The 14,220-nt window shown below is 41.6% G+C and overlaps 1 protein-coding gene across 3 annotated transcripts in view; it reads left to right on the plus strand.

Annotated features, from left to right (window-relative positions):
• Positions 1–14,220, plus strand: part of MRTFA (myocardin related transcription factor A) — a 95,768-nt gene that overhangs the window by 51,000 nt on the left and 30,548 nt on the right. For 2 of the 3 annotated variants that reach the window (XM_088141014.1, XM_088141011.1), the window contains exon 3: positions 9,035–9,100. In XM_088141014.1, the coding sequence (XP_087997140.1) occupies positions 9,094–9,100 (7 nt within the window). In that variant the 5' untranslated portion in view covers positions 9,035–9,093. Of the gene's footprint in view, positions 1–5,643; positions 5,721–9,034; positions 9,101–14,220 lie in introns of all 3 variants that reach the window. The other variant, XM_088141012.1, reaches the window with a different exon arrangement.

Here is a 14,220-nt window from a genome sequence, read left to right on the forward strand (position 1 = left end):
ATCACCACTGGAACCACTTTGGCCTTTACTTTCCACATCCTCTCTAGTTCCTCCTTCAGACCCTGGTACTTCTCCAGCTTCTCATATTCCTTCCTGATGTTGCTGTCACTTGGCACTGTTAGCATCTATCACCATTGCTGTCTTCTGGTCCTACCATGATATCTGGTTAATTGGCCAATACCTGCCATCCATCTGGATCAGGAAGTCCCACAGAATCTTAGCCCTGTAATTCTGCACGACCTTCTGTGGAATCTCCCATCTGGACTTGGGAGGGTCTAGCTGATACACTGTGCACATGTTCCTGTACACAGTGCCAGCTACTTAGTTGTGCTGTTCAGCGTATCCTGTTCCTGCCTGCATCTTATACCCTGCCACTATGTGTGGACTGTCTCTGAGGTGTCTCTGCACAGCTGTGACACTCACCAGACCTTACCTGTCTTCTTTCTGACTGGTGTACAGTCTCTGGGTGTTGGACTTGGGGTGGAAACCTCCATACATTGTAAGGAGCTTCCGGGTTTTCACATCGACAACCTCCATGTCCTCCTTTGGCCAGCTCACTATATCAACATGGAGAGCATACATGTTGATGGTGTGGATCTTGTTTTTCCCATTGAGTTGGCTGTTCAGAACATGTCTTATCCTTTGGTGGTACTTGGATGTTGCTATCTTCCTTGCTGTCAGGCCCAGCCCAAGAACAACGATGAGGCAGTCCAGTCCAGTATAGTTCCTTTATTAGCTTACGCCCTAAAGACAGAATCTCGCCAGACTAAATCTATGCCAAAGCAACTAGTGGATATACCCTGTGAGCCTCTAGAGAGGGGCTAGCCTCAGCTGCTGCTTCTCACAGTCCTGCTGCAGGCTGAGAAAGCTCTTGCCCTGCACCCTCTCCTGGAATGCACTCCCACCTGATAGCCTTGATCTTCCATTCCAGTATCCTCCTCGCACATGCCTTCCATTACACCTGCTCCTCATTGTAATTTCCATGTGACTGTGAGATACCAAGGTACTTATAGCTGATCTGTATGTCTGCTATGTGCCCTGCTGGTAGTTCCACCCCATCAGTCTTAACTACCTTCCCTCTCTTTCGTACCATCTGGCCACACTGCTCTAGTCCGAATGACATCCTGATGACCTCACTGTAGATCCATGTCAGGTGGATCAGCGAGTCGATGTCTCATTCACTCTTACCATACAGCTTGATGTCATCCATGTAGAGGAGGTGGCTGATAGTAGTTCCATTCTTGAACTTGTATCCGTATCCAGTCCTTGTGATTATCTGGCTGAGGGAGTTCAAGCCTATGCAGAACAGCAACGAGGACAGTGCATCACCTTGGTATATGCTGCACTTGATGGCCATTTGTGCAAGCTGTCTTGAGTTGACTTCCAGTGTTGTCTTCCACAGTCCCATTGAGTTCTTGAGGAAGATTCTTAGTGTCCTGTTGACTTTGTATAGCACCAGGCATTCACAGATCCATGTGTGTGGCACTGAGTCATAGACTTTCCTGTAGTCAATCCAGGCTGTGCTCAGATTGGTCTGTCTAGACTTTGTGTCTTGGATGAGTGCTCTATCTATGAGCAACTGGTGTTTAGAGCCTCTGATGTTGTTTCCAATGCCCTTCTGAGCTGTGCTCATGTACTGGCCCATATGGTCCTGAAGCTTGATGGCTATGATGCCTGATAGGACTTTCCATGTTGTGGGAGGCAGGCTATTGGCCAGTAGTTGGACGGTGCTGTTCCCTTGTGGGGGTCTTTCATGAACAGCTGTGATGATGACTGGCTTCTGTTCTAGGGGATTGCTGTGGTCTGCTCTCGGGTCCTGCAGCCGCTTTGTACTGGTGTTATGTTTTCTCTTTCTTCCATATGTTCTTCCAGTACTGTTCAGTTTCTGCTGTTGGTGGCTCTGTGTTATTGCACTGCAGTTGGGAGTACACCTTGGATGGTTCTTTGGAGAAGCTGGCATTTATCTTCTTGGCCTCTGCTTCTTTAGTGTCTCTTTAGCCTGGTAGCCAGTGCTGTGGGCCTTTGTTTAGCAGTCTCTAGGGCTTCAGATGGAATCAGGCCCTTGTATTTTTTCAGTAGCCAAGTCTTCTCCTTAATCTCCACACCCTTTTGTAGTTCCACCAGCTGATAACTTCTCTCCGAGTTGCCTTGATCTTAGTCTCCAACATTATTCTCCAGGGGGAGTCTGTAGTGTTGTTCTTGATTGTGTAGCCAAGCATCTCTGGGATTACAGTGGCTGTAGCATATACCAGTTAATTGGTTTGAGTTATGGTGGTAGTAGGGATTGTCTGGAGGGCTCTATTGGCATCTTCTATCATACTATCTATGGTACTTCCCTACTGAGCCTTGGTAATCAGTGTTGAGGGTTGACTGTAGCCAGTCTGTCCATGATCTATGTCTCATACCAACTGCTGTGCTCTGTAATGGAGTGGGTGGCAGTGATGTTCCAGCTTCAGGTATTGGCTGCACATCCAGTTGTTCTTCCGAGCCTTCTTGAGTCCAGGTTGTAATGTGTAGTTGGTCTATTTCAAGTAGTGGAGCAGCTTCCTCTTTGCTAATGTTGAAGTGTTGGGTAACTAGCTGTTTCTCAGTTAGTGTGGATGTAGGTCTTCTGCCCATCCATAGTTTGCTCATACGTTTCATATGTCCCTTCTCATTAGGTCTACTGTTGTAGTAGCATTCCATCAATTCCAGGTTCTCTTGTCTCATTCATATGTGGTTTGTTTGAGATTATATATATATATACATATGTGTGTGTGTGTGTGCATGTGCATTGATCAGGGCCAACCGCGCACACACAGACACATTTCATTCATAAAGAACAAATGTAAATTTCACCCATAAAGAAATGAAGGAAAGAATTGGGTCTTACTCAGAAACAACAACAGCAGAGCCAGCAACAATTTCCTGCAGTAGGAAGAAATATGTTAAACCCTTCTTGTTTCAGCCTACCAGCTAGTCTTTCCATGGCTGCAAGATTCCACTGGACCATCCTGTTGTTGATCATCCCATGGTTGCAAATGCAGCTTTAATTCTGACCCATTCTTGAAAACTCCATTTTTGGGTTGATTGAGTTTCTTCTTCCCCAAATGGGATGCTCTAAAAATATGTAGTTAAATTCTTTCACTTACAGCCTTTGGCTGTTGCCTAGAGTTCATTTCTACCTGTCCTGTGGGAGTCATGCTGTCAGGCCTAGTGCCTCTTGCTCTTCTATCCAAGGAGGGTTAGGAAGAGGCTAGACACTTGTAGATGATGTTAGCAATACTGGGGATTCTGGTTTAAGTTGTTTGTTGTATCCAAGAAGAATGATAGCTTTCAGCCTATTTTGAGACACTGTGATATCAGTATACCTGTTGATTTCTAAATTTCTGATTATCTAACTGGCTGTGTTTATTCCATTTTTTAAAATTTGCTAGTTACTGACATTCACTTCTATATTTCTCTTACAGCAGAAATAGGTGATATACTGTGATTCTGGTTGGGTTCTGTACTATGAGGACTTCAAATAAGTTTTCTGAAAGCACTGTCCTAGTTATTATGCCTCTAAGGTATCCATCTGACACTCTAAGTGGATGTAGTCTTATTCTTGGTTTGATGGAAGGCTCTAGGAAATGTCTTACAAAATATGTCTTACGTTGATTCTGTGCTGCTTATTGTCTTTACCACAGATATATGCAACATGGGGTGAGGAGCTCATTGCCAAGAATGGTAGAGGCAAAAGCTGTGGTTCATATCAGTCGGCTGGAACTGTTAGTAATGTTCATGTTGCTCTGAGTCTTCAGGCAGTTTGTAATGGATCATATTCAGATTCTCATGGACAATTATATAGGAGTGTGGTGGTCTTTGAACAAGCAGAATGAAACAAGATTACTTCCCTCATTCAGGATGTATTTGAAGGCAGATGCACTCAGTCAGATATCACTTCCACTCAAGTGAGAACTTGATTGGAAGTGCTTGCCTTCCTCTTCTACAGTGGTGCTTGAAAGTATTAATGAGAGAGTCCAGATATAGATACTTTTGTCACTCATTCTAACGCCTGCTGCCAGCAGTATTGCATCAGTGGAGACAGGCTCAGATCCAGATTATTAGGAGACACTTTCTCTTTTGCTGGAACCAAGTTTGGTAGGAGCCTTGTCTTTTATGTTGCCGAAATGTCTTAAACTTAAGACTTAAGCTCAGGCAAAGTCCAACACAGCTACTGCACAGAATCTGTGTTGAATTTTCAGATGACCTATCAAAAGACCACTTACAGTTAAATGTGACTCTGAAAATGCCCTCTGTTCCCCAGATCTGTGTCTGTTCTATCCTATCCTACCCTGTGATGCCATCTTCTTGTACTTGCTGATGGTTGCAGAGAGATCCATCCCATTTGCATGTTGTGCTAAAAATAGGAAGATAGGAACATATCCTGGAAATTCACTATCCTGGAAATTCACACTGAGAAGCTCTAAGAGCCTGGAATGTCCCTGCATGCTTGAACAAACCCTTCAAATCCAAAATAAATTCAAATAATTTGAATTATTGCACTTGGCTGGTGCAAAAACCTGAAGGGCAAGTGGTTCATAGCTATTCAGTGAAAAAACGTTTCACACCATCTAGTGCCAGATATGTGTGGTCAATGAACAATCTGTTGATTGAAAGACTAGGGTATGGAATCTCAGGCAGGATGATGGTTTGTCTGGAGAGTAAATACCAAAAGTAATATCAGTAGCAGCCAATATTGGTTTAGCTTAGACCAATAAATCTTTGCAGGCATCACAGCATGTAACAGAATTTTGAACTGTAAAATAAGGTTAGAAAAGCAGCAGCCTTCTGGCACTTATAAAAGCACAATCATTTTAATTTTAATCTATAGCTAATGTATTAACTATTTTCAGCACACCTATAGTTCCTCTCCTATATTTTCCTCTCATTAGAATGGGTGTTTTCACTTCCTGTGCAAACTGCTTGTCATTACTATTTTGATCCACCCTCTCAGTGGCTTCACTTGATTGCTACATTGTATTATCTGTAATTTCATAATTTCACATATAGAATGCTTTTTTACTATTTCAGAGTAAATATAAGGAAATTATATGCTTTAGTAAATGTGGATGTTTGCAGTGCTATAAGATTCTATTTTTGCTGAAAGAAACTATCACAGCTACCCATCTCTTATTTTTTTCCTAAATCTGTTCATTCAACCAGAATATGCTTAGTGTGTAAATTTATCTGGGAATGAGTTTTGTAAATCTGAAGAAGACAGACCTTTAAAAATTCTGAATAACAGTGTACTAAATATTAACAGTACACTGTTATTCACATTAAATGTATCCCCCCAAGCACCCCTGCAAAAGTTGCCAGATTGTATTTTTTAATATCTCAGAAGAGAAATACACAGGAGTAATCATTAAATGTATTTAATTAATTTAATGATATCAGATTTAATTTCTCTATCTGATCTTATTCATTTATTTGTCCTGGCCCTCCATTTATATACAAGAATGGTCCCTGGCTTGAAAAATGTTGTGTGTCCCTTCCTTACTGTGATGACCAAACAAAGACTTATTACTCCTGAATAAATTAGACTCATAAAGGAAAAATATTATAATCTGCTTATCAAGATGTATACACTTCTGCTTTATTTTGTCTGTTTGTGCCAAGAGAGAAGATATTAAACCAGTCAAGAATTCTGGCTTCCTTGAAGTTCATACTGATATTGTGAATGTCAGCCTTCACAGGTGAAATACTGCAGCTTCAGTGTCATTATTTTTGTGGAAATTTTCTTTAGGAAAAATATCTACAATATAGAGATGCATGGACATAATATATTTTCTATCTGATCAGCTACACAGAAAAATTATTTTCTAGTTCTTTTCCTAGAAATACTGGTACTGTATATACCCACGGATAAGCTGAGAATTTTAGGTCCCAAAACACACCACAAAAAGTAGGTTTGGCTTATCCACAGATAGACTTATCTGTGAGTATATAGGTAGTACTCCCTTATGGACCTCAGTTGGGACCGGCAACTCTGTCGCTAAACAATGTGATTGTAAAGTGAAACATCATGTGACCACACCAACTTTTGACATCAATTCCAGCTGCAGTCACTAAGCAAATCACCTGCAGTCATTAAGCACAATATCACATGACCACAACTTGCAACTTCCTGCTGGCTTCCCCATTGAATTTGCTTGTTGGAAGCCAGCAGCGAAGCTCACGAATGGCGATCATGTGACTGTGGGATGCTGCAACTGCTGCAACTTTGAGGACTGATCATAAATCTCCTTTTTCAGTGCTGTTGTAACTGAACACTCACTGAACTAGCAATTGATAAGCAAGGACTATCTGTATACGGTAATACTTTTTTAAAGTGCCCATATATACTTGAGGATAAGCCCATCTGTGGATAAACCAACTCTCAAATTTTTAACCAAAATACCATGAAAAATGTGCCACCTGCAGATAAGCCAATTGTGAAAATTAAAATAAATGAAAATTTTGAGGGTCAGCTTATCCACGAGTGGCATGTTTTTCATGGTATTTTGGTTAAAAATTCAAGGGTTGGCTTATCCATGGATGGGCTTATCTGCAAATATATATGGTATATTTTAGATGTCTGCTTTTTCTGTGCTTTGAGAGTGAAGAATAAATTGTCTTTGACCAACAGCTTCAACAATAGGAATGCAACAATAATTAAAGTTCAGAGGATATTTTCCGTGCTATATGCTTCTAGGCAGGAGGACCTAAAAGGTCTCTTAACTCTTGAAATGAAAAAAGATTTCTGTAACATATAGTACTGTGCAAAAGTTTTAGGCAGGTGTGAAAAAATGCTGTAAAGTAAGAATGCTTTCAAAAATATATATTGTAATTGTTTATGTTTATCAATTTACAAAATGCAAAGTGAGCGAACAGAAGAGAAATCTAAATCAAATCAATATTTGGTGTGATTTGGCTTCAAACCAGCATCAGTTCTTACACTTGCACACTTTGTACACTTACACAAAGTCAGGGATCTTGTAGGATTAGAGTCAGGTGTATGATTAACCAATTATACCAAGCAGGTGCTAATGATCATCAATTTCATATGTAGGTTGAAACACAGTCATTAACTGAAACAGAAAGAGCTGTGTAGGAGGCTTAAGACTGGGGGAGGAACAGCCAAACTCTGCTACTAAGGTGAGGTTGTGGAAGACAGTTTCATGTCACAGGTCATCCACCATGGCAAGACTGAACACAGCAACAAGACACAAGGTAGTTAGACTGCATCAGCAAGCTCTCTCCCAGGCAAAAATTTCAAAGCAGACTGGGGTTTCAAGATGTGCTGTTCAAGCTGTTTTGAAGAAGCACAAAGAAACGGGCAATGTTGAGGACTGTAGTTGCAGTCGCCGGCCAAGGAAACTTAATGCAGCAGATGGAAGACACATCATGCTTACTTCCCTTCGACATCGGAAGATGTCTAGCAGTGCCATCAGCACAGAACTGGTGGAAACCAGTGGGACCCAGATACATCCATCTACTGTCCAGAGAAGCCTGGCCAGAAGTGGTCTTCATGGAAGAATTGCGTCCAAAAAGCCATGCCTCCGATGCGGAAACAAGGCTAAGCGACTCAACTATGCATGAAAACATAGGAACTGGGGTGCAGAAAAATGGCAGCAGGCGCTCTGGACTGATGAGTTAACATTTGAAATATTTGGCTATAGCAGGAGGCAGTTTGTTTGCTGAAGGGCTGGAGAGTGGTACAGTAATGAGTGTCTGCAGGCAGCAGTGAAGCATGGTAGAGGTTCCTTGCAAGTTTGGGGCTGTATTTCTGCAAATGGAGTTGGAGATTTGGTCAGGATCAATGGTGTCCTCAATCCTGAGAAATATAGGCAGGTACTTATCCATCATGCCATACCATCAGGGTAGGCGTGTGATTGGCCCCAAATTTATTCTGCAGCAGGACAACGACCCCAAATATACAGCCAATGTCATTAAGAACTATCCTCAGTGTAAAGAAGAACAAGGAGTCCTGGAAGTGATGGTTTGGCCCCCATAGAGCCCTGATCTCAACATCATCAAGTCTGTCTGGGATTACATGAAGAGACAGAAGGATCTGAGGCAGCCTACATCCACAGGAGATTTGTGGTTAGTTCTCCAAGATGTTTGGAGCAACCTACCTGCCGAGTTCCTTCAAAACCTGTGTGCAAGTGTACCTAGAAGAATTGAAGCTGTTTTGAAGGCAAAGGATGGTCAAACCAAATACTGATTTGATTTGGATTTCTCTTCTGTTAGCTCACTTTGCATTTTGTAAATTGATAAACATAAACAATTACAATATATATTTTTGAAAGCATTCTTACTTTATAGCATTTTTTCACACCTACCTGAAACTTTTGCACAGTACTGTACATACATACATACATTTAATAAAGAAAGAAAGGAAGAAACAAGCAAAGATAGTACAACTTGCAGATGTGGATGAAGTAATCCTGATGGATATTCACTAGCGATACGTGTTTAGTGTACATCAGAAGTAGATAACCCTGGTAACTTTCAGATGTCTTAAACTTCATCATGTATCAGCTTCAGCCAAGATGCCAAGATGGAGGATGATCGTGGATATAGTCCGAAATTGGCATGTTCCAGGGTTTTTTTCCACCAAGTGAATATAAAATTATACTTCAGTAAACTTTGTTTTGATAGCATCCTACTGGAGCAGTATCGGATTGTGTGGTCTCTTCTTGTTTTCTAGTTTCATGATTTGCAACACTATTCGTTGCTGTAGAAATTCTTGAGTAACGGCCTATTTTCATACTTTGTGGATTTTTTAAATCAACCTACTAAAATGCTTTGTAACTTCCTCTCCCCACTGTCCGCAACAGAACACGGAAACTTTGGTGCTGAGGCCACTTCTGCAATTTGCAAGTGTTGGGTGGGGATTACAGTCTCTCTCCTCCTTGCTAATGTTTGTGAGATAGAAGAAAATAAAAATGAACAGGAAAATGTGCTCTGCCCTGTGGATGTCACAGTAATCTGCTCTTCACTTACTTTTTTCTCTGCCTTCATGCAGTGCTACAGCTGAAGCTCCAGCAACGACGGACACGTGAAGAGCTGGTTAGTCAAGGGATCATGCCTCGTAAGTATAACTTAAAAAAATTTATTCCTTTTTGAAGACATTTCTACTCAGATGAGAGAAAGAGTTTTGAAATGTCTGGCCTTGTAAGATCTGCTTGTTCTCTGTGAAGAATGTACAAGCTTGGGGGGAAAATGCCATTTTAAATTTCTTAGACTCAACACACTAGCATCTGCTTTCTGAGCATTTGCACAATGTAAAAAGTAGTACTATACAAAAAGGACTTATAGAAAGATATTGCCATCCTCAAAGTATTTGAAATATTGCATTCATGTTATCATTTCCTTAGCAGGTTTCCTGTTTAATACACTGCTCTCTTACTTGAGCTGCAAACATGGCTGCACACTTGCTTAGTAATATGCTGATGGGAAATATATCCCAGCAACAAAGTAAATTTTCTGTATTTGCCCCATTGAAGAACTACATCAGAGCCACTAGGTAGCAAAGGTTTTGCAAAGTGGCATGCAACAGCAGTTAGTTTATCAGATATAGGGAAAGAGAATGGTGAAATGATTATATGCAGGGTTAACTAAAGCTTTTAAAATAACTTTCACATGTGAAAAACTACTGTAGAGTTCTAAAGCAAGAATTTTAGGTATTAAATACAGCAATAATATTGGAGCAAGTAGGAAAGCAGAAATTTCTTCAGTTGTTTTGGTATTTGGTGTGAAGCTTGCACAAAGGGTGTTAAGGGCTGTTGAGTAATCAGGTGCTCAATGCATCCATACTTTGTTCCACTTCATAGTATGGGCTACACACTTCTCATTTGCAACTTAAGAAGAATTTCCTCCTTTCAGGTTATGCCGCATACATTTTTTTTTAATTTTGTGATGTCTAGCTATTGTATAAACATGTATATTTTTGTTTATTGATTTGTTACAAATATGTTGTACTTAAAGGTAGTTCTTGGATCTATGAATATTAAAAAAAATAAGGAAAGGGATGTTCAGGTTGAGATTTTTGATGCATTTCTATATAAGTACTTTATTATCTATTTTTAGTTTCTCTTCTGTTCAGATACATACATACATACATACATACATACAAACATTTATTTATTTATTTAAAGAACATGTTTACTATATAAGAATTGTCAGGTTTTAAAATATTGTTTTATGGTTCTCTGCTGTAACTGAAAATTGTATTGATGTATGCTGTCCACTTCACCAGAATTTGGAGGAATAAATTGCATATTGAATGTGTGCAGTGGCCTTGTCTCCTTTTTAATGATAAGCTTTCATAAACCTCCGAGGAATCATATTATAGTTAAATTGCTTGGAGCAAGGTAGGCTCCAGCTGCTGCTTTTGAATGCCAGGTTGGTATGAAATAAATATGCCCTCATTCATGATCTAATTGTGGATAAGGGTGCCAATCTCGCATGTATAACTAAGATCTGGATATGCTACAACTAAATTAGAACAGAAGAACTGAAAAAAAAGAGAAAGAACAAAAACAGCTAAAAGTGCATTAGAAAAAGAAAATAGAAAATAGAGCAAGTTATAAAGAGAAATATAAAGAAGGGGCTTCCGATATTCTTCACAGCAGATATAAGTAAAATTATATTTTAACCTCTCTCTCTAAAGTTACATCATGACTCTCTTCTTTCTATAATCTAGCCTATCTAGTCATCAAAGCCATAAATCACAAGTTCATTTTTTTTTCATTTTTACGCAAAAGGTCCATAAGAGGTTGCGAATTGCCAAGAAATGTAGAAGTTGTTTTTTTCTTATTAAAGAAGTTAGTCCATGCATCAACAAGCTCCAAATTATCCATTAAATCAAAACAAATATTTGGTAGTTTACCTTGTATATTTTTAATACTTTTCTCAAAAGTTCTGTCTGGCAACTGTGCTGCCCATGCCCAACTCTCTAAGTTGGCCCAAAAGGATACCATGGCCGATGGTATCAAAAGCTGCTGACAGGTCAAGAAGAGTGAGGATGGATGCACTACCCCCAGCCCGCTCCCGCCAGAGAACATCCATGCGTGCGACCAGTGCTGTTTTTGTCCCATATCCAGGCCTGAAACCTGACTGGAAAGGGTCCAGATAATCCGTTTCATCCAGTATCCTCTGGAACTGTGATGCCACTACCTTCTCAACCACCTTCCCTAAAAAGGGGAGGTGGGAGACTGGACAAAAATTGTCCTGAACGGTGGGATCCAGGGATGGTTTCTTGAGGAGGGGATGTACTAGCGCCTCTTTAAAGACAACTGGGAACACCCCTTCCCTGAAGGATGAATCCACCATTGCCTGGACCCACCCACATGTGGTCTTGACTAGCTAGGAGGGCATGGGTCTAGTTGACAAGTGGTGGCAATAACAGTTCGGAAGACCCTGTCCACTTCTTCAGGTCCAACAGGATCAAATTGTTCCCAGATAACGGTAAGTCCATACCCTGGTCATCTCCATAGGCCATGCCCCATGCTTGGAATCCAACTGAGAACGGATCTGAGTGATTTTATCCTCCAGATGCCCAGAAAAGTGCAGCCCTATAAATAGGCCACTGGGCCCTCCTTTCCCAAAAGGGATCAGGTGATCTTAAACAGGGCCGTCAGGCAGCATTCTGCAGATGCAATAAAAGCAGAGAAATATTGACGTTTTGCCGCTCTTACCACTACAAGGTAGGTCTTAATAGCGGCTCTAGCCTGTGTTCGGTCAGATTTGGTCCTTGTTTTCCTCCAGCGGTGCTCTAGACGTCTCTTAATCCTTTTCAAGACCCTCAACTCCTCCATGAACCACAGGGAGTGTAGGGCTCAATGGAACAAGAGAGGTCGCACGGGCGTGATCTTGTCCAAGGCCTTGGCCACCTTCCTATTCCAGGCAGCGGCCAAGGCCTCCACTGGACCGTGCAGCAGATCCTCAGGTATAACCCCCAGCTCTCTTTGGAACCCAGTTGGGTCCATCAGTTGCTGGGGGCAGACCAGTTGAATAGGTCCTGCCTCCCTGCAGAGGGGGGTAGCATAAGAGAATCTCAAGGTCACCAGGGCATGATCTGGCCATGACAATGGGGACAGATGTAACTCCCCCTTCAGATCATCTTGCCACTGTTCTGACAAGAAAACCAAGTCTGGTGTGAGACCACTGTCTTGAGTCGGGTTGTGAATAATCTGGGACAGGCCCAGACACTCACACACTCACCCACACATTCCCACATCCACCCATGGACTCCCTCCCTGTCTCTCACCCTAGGGAGGGAGACCCAGCTAACCTCTACTGGAGGGACCCCAACACTCGGTCTGGAATTGAACCCGCCGGCTTCCAAGTCCTTCAGGTCCCGCCAGGGGGCCAGAGCTGCTGTTCAGGTGCCAGATGCCAAGCCAGTTGTTAGGCCGATGTCCAGGCCTCAGTCCTTCATCACCGGTCCCACTCAAGTCACTCTAGCTGCAACTCTGGTCACTACTAATGCTCCAGTACCAGTCCAGCCAATTTTCAGGCCCCAAGCAGTAGTTCAGCCTCAACCCCAGCTGAGTTCTAGCCCATCGTGGTCCTGATCTCTCTTCGGGGCATGCACTCTGTGCATCATCCGGCACAAGCACGGAGCTCTTCCTGGTCCCCGTCACACTCCCGCTAACTTCCACCAAGCTCCGTGTGTCTGGGATCGACACATCAAGCACCCCCAGAGATCCCAGACTAGAGCGAAAAGTTGTTCTCTGTAGCCTGGGCCTCTCCTTGAGCTTGCACCCCTCACCTTGCGCGCCACTTACCTTCCGTGCTACGTCCAAATTAACTGTGGGGCTCCACCCAGCCACATCGGCTCCACCAAACTCTGCCCCAAAGAGTTTATTAGAATGTTGTCTGATATGTTCTCCATATTCTTCTGGAATCGCTCTAAAACTTAAACAAAATTATTTTTCTCTCAATTCCAGTAATGTCAGGTTGTCCAGATCTTTCTCCACCTCTCTATTTATAACTTGTCTTACTTTCCAAAACTTCCACTTAGTCAGTAATTTGTTTTAAGTCTTCAATCTTCTTAACTTCTTCTTTCACATCTTTTTTTATTCCTGCAAATCCTTCTTCCATTTCCTTTTTAAAAACATCCAACCTATTGGCAACCGTTGCAGTCATTTTTTTGCTCAATTCCTCAAACATTTTCTGCAATAAATCTGGAGAAATGCCCTTATCTGTAAGTTGTTTTAGTGAACCTCTCCATCCTTCTCCTAATTTAGCAACTTTTTTTGTGGTTGCCATTATGAGAAAGTGAAAGTATGTCAATTACTAGGGTGAAAGTAAAACCCAGGGTTCTCCTTTTTTTTTCTGTTTTGGTTTTCTTTATTTGTAACACGTGAATCCCAATTAGCTCTCCATAGTTACAGTCACACAATTTAGCTCATATTACTCATTTCTTCTTCTTTTGTAAAGTCCACCAATTATTTACTGTCCTTAATAATAAACAATCAGCACCCCCATGAAGGTATGGTCTGTTTCTCTAATTAATTTTGCTATTTTCAAAAGCACTTTCATCAGAAAAAAAATTGCTCTTCTGTTTTCTAAAATTGCTGTTCCTTTTATTTGTTTAAAACTTCCTTGAGTCACAATCTTGTTAAGCTTTTTGCTTTTATATTAAAATCCTTTAAGATAGCATTTTATTTCCTCTTCTTAATTCCCAGAAAGAAGGCAACTCACCAAGAGTCTTTGATCTTCCCTGTCATTCGGAATCTCTCTCTCTTAGGTTGTAAAGTAATAAAATCCAAAGGTGTTTAAGAAAGTGAGGCTTTCGCTGGTCATATGTCCATAAAGGCTGCACTGTGGTTAAGGGCACATTGTAAATCCCTTGGCTCACAAGCCTCTTAACTTGCAGTCGACCACAAAGATTCCTGTGGTCTCCTTGCAAGGAACAGCGCTTCCATACGGCCGGTGAGGCAACACAGTGGCAAAATTGGCAGCCAGGAGCCAGGCTCTGGCTGGTGAAAATCTTTCTGGAAGAAGGAGAGATTGAGGGGTTCACCCACATGTGCTCTGGAAAGATCAAGGGGATCACCCACATATGCTTTGGAAGAGCTACTCCCTCCAGGGTTCTCAACTGGAGACTGACCAGCTTTTCTACAACCTTCCCTAAAAAAGGAAGATTGGAGACAGGACAATAGTTATCTAAAATCATTAGGTCCAAGGACATCCTTTTGAGGA

The sequence above is a fragment of the Python bivittatus genome, unplaced genomic scaffold (genome assembly GCF_059951505.1).
Source record: "Python bivittatus isolate LINGU-HERP-01145 unplaced genomic scaffold, Pbiv_v1 ctg000330_np1212, whole genome shotgun sequence".
Taxonomy (NCBI): Eukaryota; Metazoa; Chordata; class Lepidosauria; order Squamata; family Pythonidae; genus Python; species Python bivittatus.